This window comes from Polistes fuscatus, unplaced genomic scaffold, assembly GCF_010416935.1.
Source record: "Polistes fuscatus isolate 324 unplaced genomic scaffold, CU_Pfus_HIC Scaffold17, whole genome shotgun sequence".
In the NCBI taxonomy this organism is placed as follows: domain Eukaryota; kingdom Metazoa; phylum Arthropoda; class Insecta; order Hymenoptera; family Vespidae; genus Polistes; species Polistes fuscatus.
The window spans coordinates 2,312,468-2,320,702 of record NW_025113075.1 but is presented as its reverse complement, the minus strand read 5'-3'; the positions used below and the strand labels follow the sequence as shown (position 1 = coordinate 2,320,702).

General features: G+C 29.0%; 1 protein-coding gene across 1 annotated transcript; it reads left to right on the top strand.

Annotated features, from left to right (window-relative positions):
• Positions 1-596: 596 nt before the first annotated feature.
• Positions 597-3,050, top strand: LOC122515260 (ceramide synthase 5-like). Its single transcript, XM_043632543.1, has 7 exons — positions 597-760; positions 1,432-1,549; positions 1,614-1,726; positions 1,880-2,210; positions 2,381-2,499; positions 2,597-2,738; positions 2,934-3,050. The coding sequence occupies exons 1-7, from the start codon at positions 597-599 to the stop codon at positions 3,048-3,050; spliced, it is 1,104 nt and encodes a 367-aa protein (XP_043488478.1).
• Positions 3,051-8,235: the final 5,185 nt, after the last annotated feature.

The following is an 8,235-nucleotide window of genomic DNA, read 5'->3' as shown; positions in this document are numbered from 1 at the left end:
AACGACACAAAGGTTATCGATATTTGTTTTTTTTTTTTTAAATAAAATTCAATATTTCTTTTATAATTATAATATATTCTCTTGTAAAACATAAGAAAAATAAATTGAATTACTTCAACGACCATATGATTTTGTGACCACACACGAAAATTTAATATCAGTCTGTACGATCGGAACAAGAAACAAAGAAGAAAGAAAGTAAACGAAGCTTACGAAAACGCCCTACGTTTCTTAAAAGTAAAGTTTTTCTCAAAATGAATTCTTTTTTTGAGTTATCGTCGTATATTGTTATACGTATGTTTTGAAAGATCTTGTTTCTTTTTGCGTAAGCATAAAATAATATCGAAAATGATCGCGCTTTGAATACAATAAAATATACACCTAATTAAATTTGTAACAAGCAGATATTGTAGGAATTAACAATCAGCCTTAAGCAATACTATTAACTCAGCAAATTTTGTATGCGAGGAAAGTATTTCCATAGAATTTAAAAATCAAGAATTCAATCATTATTCTCCAGTCGACAAACACGGTTATTATTAAACTAAAACAAATTTGTAAGTAATCGATATTTATTTCTAAATTAATAATTAACGATGAATACTTTAATGAATATGTCGTCGGTAATATACTCGCCAAATATGTGGTTACCAGTCGATGTTACATGGGATCATTTAAACAAGTACATCGATTATCAAATTTTTATATATTCTTTACCGATAGCCGTTATTCTGATGATAATGAAATATTTTGTAGAAAGGTAAGAATTTTCATATATTATGGAATTGAAATTTTATTTATTATACCAACCTGTTGATGTACGACAAAAAATTGACTCTTGATACGTAGATATAAATTCGATAAAGTAATACGATTGAAAGAACAATTGTTTTCAGCGTAAGTAGGAAAAGGTAAAAACCTATAACTACGAGTATTGTTGTAAAAATAAAAGCAAACCTTAAGAGACGGATCAAATTTTAATCGCATAATGTAACTACTCGCCTCGCATGAATTTGACCTATTATTTCCTAAAACAATTAATTTAAGTGTATCATATAATACAATTCTTTTTATAAAAAGAAAATATATAAATATATTTTAATAATTTAATAATATATTTAATATAATATAATAATAATATATATAATATATAATAATAATAATATATATATATAATAATAATAATAATTTAATAATAATTTAATAATTTAATAATATATTTATATAAAAGAAAAATATATAAATATATTTTTCTTAAATTATGAATTAACACGTTGAGTGTCAGGCGAATTTGTGACGTGGCCTAAACAGAAAGTTCAGTGTCGTTAACTGTAAATTGTCAATGTGTTAACCGTAAATTATACATATTTAACGATAAAATAATATATACTATGTTAATAAATGTAAAACTTTTGTATCTATTTTACACAGATATTGCTTCGAATATTTTGGTAGATGTCTTGGTATAAATGATACTAAAGCAAAAAAGGTACCGCCAAATGAAATATTGGAGAAAGCTTACATCAATCAAAAATTACAACAGAAACAGGTAGTTTATTATAATAAAAATTATATAAAGCATATTATTATTAATAAATTATTATATTTTCAAGATATTATCATTGGCTAAACAATTGGATTTATCTGAACGACAAATAAAAAGATGGATTAGTGTTAGACGTTCTCAAAATAAACCGTCCAAGTTGAGAAAATTTTGCGAAAGTGGGTAAGATTCGTACAATTTTGTCTATAATTTCTTTTTTACAATTTTTATGTTAGAACTTATAAAAAGTATAAAGCTTGGGGGCTGAAATTTGCTCGAAATTATCTGCTCTCTCGAAGTACGTGTGATATTTAATAAAATATATTTTTATTATAGCTGGAGATGTTTCTATTATACATGTTCATTCTCATACGGACTTATTATTTTATGGAATAAGCCATGGTTATGGGATATAAATCAATGTTATTACAATTATCCAGATCATGTAGTGACCAATGACATATGGTGGTATTACGCAATTTCTATTGGATTTTACCTGTTGTCGAGTATTTCCCAATTCTTCGATGTAAAAAGAAAAGATTTTTGGCAAATATTTATTCATCACATGATCACTAATCTATTATTGTATATTTCGTGGATCATGAATTGGACACGGATCGGCTCATTAGTTTTATTATTACATGATTCTTCTGAAATATTCTTAGAAGTAAGTAAAATATAACATATACTTCGAATATCCTTTTCGTGATTTATTATTTGTTGTAACTTTTATATTAATATTTTATTAACTTTATTGAAAAGATCCACATATATATATATCAATTAATAGATAAATGTTACAGAATTATTATTTTCTTCTTTTCTTTTTCTTTTTAGATGGCAAAAATGACAAATTATGCTAATTATCAACGAACATGCGATTTTCTATTTATTATTTTCACAATAATATGGATTGTTACGCGTATTGGTATTTTTCCTTTTTGGATAATTCACAGGTAAAAGAAGATCTTTTATGTGATCTTCTTTAAAAAAATTATTTTACAATAACAAAGATTTTAAATTAATATTCTATTATAGTTTATTTTATTACAGTTTATTTACTGAAGTGTCCAAACTTATGATAAATCTAACATTCTATTTACTTATTACATTAATGTGTCTATTATTTCTTCTACATGTAATTTGGACTTGTGTTATTATTAGGATTGCATACAATGCTCTCTATGTTGGTCAGGTAAATATATTTATAAAATTAATAATATCACAACTAAATGTCTAAAGAACACTGTGATTAACGATGTTCACAAAAAAAAAGCCAAATTTTTAATTAAAGTGTATTTGTGTTCGTATATGATATTCATTATTTTACATTTATATGAAAATTATAATAAATTTACTTGATTTTACATTCAATAAAACACTGTTACAGGTGGAAGGTGATATAAGAAGTGAAAGTGATGAAAGTGATATAGAAAATTCTGATATTGTTATAAATAATGCAACAAGTTACGCTGAAAAACGAAGTCATACGAAAAAAACGCATTAATTATTCGATGTATTCAAATATTTGCTTATATTCATTTACTTTTGTATATTCTTAAATTAATAATAATAAAATAAACTAGGAAAGGCGCACACAATGACACTTTGAGCAAACAAATTGGCCCTCAAAAATCTGTATTAGATAAATCCAAAGATCCTAAAATTAATAATATGATTTTACCTAAAACAATAGGAGTCATTATATAAAAATAAATTATTTATAAGTAAGTAATTAACTATTATCTATGATTAAATGTACTAACAATAATTATATACATTAAATAATAAATTACATGCGAAACATAAAATATTATTAATATTCTAGTCTAAAATATGGATCTCATAAATTGCGATCCTCGTTGAAATTCAAATTTACGATCTGAATTTTCAAATTGCATTACTTGCTCATATTTCGATCTCCTAAGTGAATATCAAAATTGCGATACTTCTTCAAATTTCTATCTATTAAATGAATATTCAAATTGTGATACTTGTGGATATTCCAGTGTTTCATGTACATTGCCCATTTGCGGTAATGGTTTGAATTCCGGTGTACTAAATGGATATTCAAATTGTGATACTTGTGGATATTCCAGTGTTTCATGTGCATTACCCACTTGCGGTAATGGTTTGAATTCCGGTGTACTAAACGGATATCCAAATTGTGATACTTGTGGATATTCCATTCTTTCATGTTTAGTGCCCATTTGAGATACTTGTTGGAATGCTGATTTTTCATCTATATGACCTACTGGCGATACTTTTTGGAATTCTGGTCGTTCATCTGTATTGCCCACTGACGATAATTGGGATTCCGGTCTTTCATGTGCATTGTCCATTTGCGGTAATGGTTGGAATTCCGGTCTACTAAACGGATATCCAAATTGTGATACTTGTGGATATTCCATTCTTTCATGTTTAGTGCCTATTTGAGATACTTGTTGGAATGCTGATCTTTCATCTATTTGACCTACTGGCGATACTTTTTGGAATTCTGGTCGTTCATCTGTATTGCCCACTGTCGATAATTGGGATTCCGGTCTTTCATGTGCATTGTCCATTTGCGGTAATGATTGGAATTCCGGTCTACTAAACGGATATCCAAATTGTGATACTTGTGGATATTTCAGTGTTTCATGTGCATTGCCTACTGGCGATACTTGTTGGAATTCTGGTCTTTCATGTGCATTACCCACGTACGGCATTTGTTGGAATTCCGGTCTACTAAATGGATTGGCCAATTGCGGTATTTGTTGAAATCCCGATATACTAAATGGATATCCAAATTGTGATACTTGTCGAAATTCTGATCCAACAATTGAATTGACAAATGCAAGTGGATATCCGAATTGTGAAACTTGTTGAAATTCCGGTCTATTAAATGGAACTGCTCCAAATTGTCCTACTTGTTGGTAGTTCGATGTATTAGATAAATGGTTATATGGCCATAAATTTTCCATATTAGTTTGATACAACAAATTTTGGTCAGTTAGATATTTCTCTTTGATCACTATTAATATATCAGTAATAGATTTATCTGTGTTACGAAATAATGAAGCTGGTTCCCCGACAATTTTTGAAAGAATAATATTCCTTAATTTCTCATTATTCTTTTTTGATGTCAGTTTACAAGCTCTTTCGCATTGAATAACAAAATCTACAGCTTCCGAATAATAACCACTAAATTTAGGAATTAACTTTGATATTTCTTTTAATGAAGCATATCTCTTCGTTTTTTGAAATTTCACAGATTTTTTGCAAGATGTCATTTTTAATTCGTATTTAAATGAACAATTATCTACCGTATTCAATGTTAAAACACTAATCATGTGAGGATTTCATTAGTAAGTACTATTTTTTTTCTCGAGTATTCTTAGAACAAGTCAAGCGCTTTCAAACTTTGGCCACGATCAATACGGCCTTTTATTTTTCGTAGAGACCCCTGAATTATTTTTGATCAGTCGCTTAAATGACGATTTGTAAGATATCGATAATCATTTAATTACGAGGAACTAGTTTCTTTTCTTTTACTTTATGCTATAATTATAAAGAGATACTAAATCAACAATGATATTTAAGAATCGAAAGGAGACTGAAACCCAAATGTTCATGGGAATTTTGTAGTCCAAAATTGCGAGGGAAAAGTCTACGAAGTGGGGGAAACTTTGTGACCAATTGTAAGTTTCGTCACGAGAGTTGGAGTAGGGGAATTTTGGGGTTAGGGTTGTTCAAGAAGGGATAATAAATTTTTTATAACTGAGCATGTGCGTGTGTGTGTGCAATTAAAAATAATATGCAATCGTATTATTATTAAAATAACAATGATAATAATTATGACATAACAAATATCATTTATTAGTAATATAATAATAATAAAAAATCAACAGTAATTTTATATTAATACGAAATTAATTATATATAATTACAATTATATTATGTATTATTAATATAATTCTGATAATATAAATGATATAAATATTGCAATGAAACATAACATATATTTTCACCTCCCATTACCTTGAAACATAAAGAGATGTAATATAATAATATAATATTTAATATACAATGTGTGTAAGTAATAGATAATGCTCAATTATCATTTCTAAGACAAATTTGTACCTAACGATTAATTTTTACAATTGTTCTAATCTCCAATCTATTTCCCATTACAATCTGACCTATAATTTAATAATTCAATAATCTGCTAGTTCCCACATCTCTTCACCATTTGTTTCTTTATATTACTTAACCAACCCGTTACCTTTAAAATTTCAAACGTACAGTTATTACCTAACCTTGATCAGACTATAACTGTATGCTAAAGACAATCATATATCAATATTTACAAAATTCGAAATTCAGCTGTTAAGTTAGAATAGTACCGAATCTTTTATTTTGCTAATTCTCTTATACACGCATATAAATCTATTCAAATATTTGATTCGTTAAATTTATTTCGTTAATTTATATAATAAGATTAATGTTATTAATTAAAAATGCATACAGTAAGCATTTGGTAAAAACCTTCTTAAATAGACTGACCACCTAACTGGGTCTTCGTAGCTCTGGTGATAGAGCGTTCGTTCGGCAAGCGGAAAGTCCCGGGTTCAAATCCCGGCTCTTTTAGGATGGTCCGAAAAATAAATGCGACCATCACTTGAGTAGCTCAAACGGTAGAGCGTCCGCCCGAAATTCGAACAGAAGACCCACAGGTTTTTTTTTTTTTTAAAGTTTACTCCTTCAGAATCGATTTTCATATAGAGCACCCGGTATGAAAAAAATATGAAGAGTAAAATTTATAGAAAGAATGATTAGATTATAATTTTTTTTTAAATATATTCTACATACTTAAACTTTAACATTTCACTTAAATACAAATGATAATGAAGACGATTATTAAATTCAAACAGTGAGTAAGTAAGCTATTCGAGTAAACCACTATAGTGGTGCATCGACCTGGAAAAATATTCGCAAAAGCCACTTTAGCGGAAAACCAACTAAGGAGATAACAGTAATAGTAGTGCTCTACCTTTAAAATATCTAGCGTCGGTAACGGTAGTTTTCTACTTTAAAAATATCGACCGTCGGTAATAGTAGTTTTCTACTTTTAACAAACCGACTATCGGTAATAGTAGATATCTAATTTGTTTTACTCTACATCGGTACAACTTTATATTAAATTTACCGACGGTCAATGTGATTACAGAAAAATTTTTATCTAATAAAACATAAGATACAAAATTAATTAATATTCAAAGTAGAATAATAGATATTAAATATTTTAAAGTTGAATATAATAGATATGTAAAATTTTAAAAAATATATTACAAATTCGTAAGCAACATTATCAATGATGTATAAAGTAATATCTTATTAACGATTATTTAAAAAGTAGTAGCCTATTATCTATTCATTGCATCTATGATTTAAGAAAGAAACTTGTACAAAAAATATTATTCTAGGACTGAAAAATGCAATGAATAAATCGAATGCAATGTCTTTTATAGATCGCAACTTTTATTTTAATAATTTAGGAGAACTCACCGGTATCTGTAAAAACATAAAAGTTATTAAAAAAACATTATAAAGTAATTAGTTTCTGTATATTAAATGGATAAAAGGAACCAAGGATAGGGGTATAAAAGAATATGATATTAATTAGGGATTTAAAAGAAACTAATTACTATTATAATGTTTATTGTAAGCGGTCTTTGGCTAGATTTTACTTGCAATGGAATGTTTAACGTATAAAATATGTTAAACATTATACTGAAAGTAAAATACCATTGCCCAGGTCTAACCACGAGGAGGTAACCGCTTCTGAAGACCCGGGATGTGCATCCTGAAGATGTCCCATCCGAATCGAATTGAAACCATAGAAAATGAAAGCCCCGAGAACGTTTTTAATAAGTCCCACTCTTGGGCCCCACCCTAAGAGTTTCATTCGGAAAAACCTTGCAATTATTATCAAGAATGTAGAGAAAAGTGGAATACCAAATAACAAAATGATAAAGACGGAGTGAAACATGAATAGAATTGAAATAACATGGAACCTGTGAACGAATAAAATACATTAAAAATAATTATTACATGCCTGCGATGCTAAGGGGAGAAGAATAAATAGATTAAAATTATACATTTAATTATTATAATAATAATTTCCTTATACAATCCGTTACTATAATTAAGTCCTCTTCTGGTCCTCGGCTGGTCCTCGGCTGGTCCTCCTTCTATTAAATCTGCAACAAAAAAAAAAGGGGGATGGAAGAAGGAGAAAAGAGGGCCTGGAAACGAACCTGAAAAAGAAAAGATAAGATTATTTTAGATTTGCAAAATGCAATGAATGATCCATGGTATTTATAGAAAATTTGGCTGGTTCTCGGTTGGTCCTCTTCTGATCCTCGGCTGGTCCTCTTCTGGTCCTCGGCTGGTCCTCGGCTGGTCCTCGGCTGGTCCTCGGCTGGTCCTCGGCTGGTCCTCGGCTGGTCCTCGGCTGGTCCTCGGCTGGTCCTCTTCTGGTCCTCTTCTGGTCCTCGGCTGGTCCTCTTCTGGTTCTCGGCAGATCCTCTTTTGGTCCTCCTTCTATTAAATCTGCAACAAAAAAAGGGGAATGGAAGAAGGAGAAAAGAGGGCCTGGAAACGAACCTGAAAAAGAAAAGATAAGATTATTTTAGATTTGCAAAATGCAA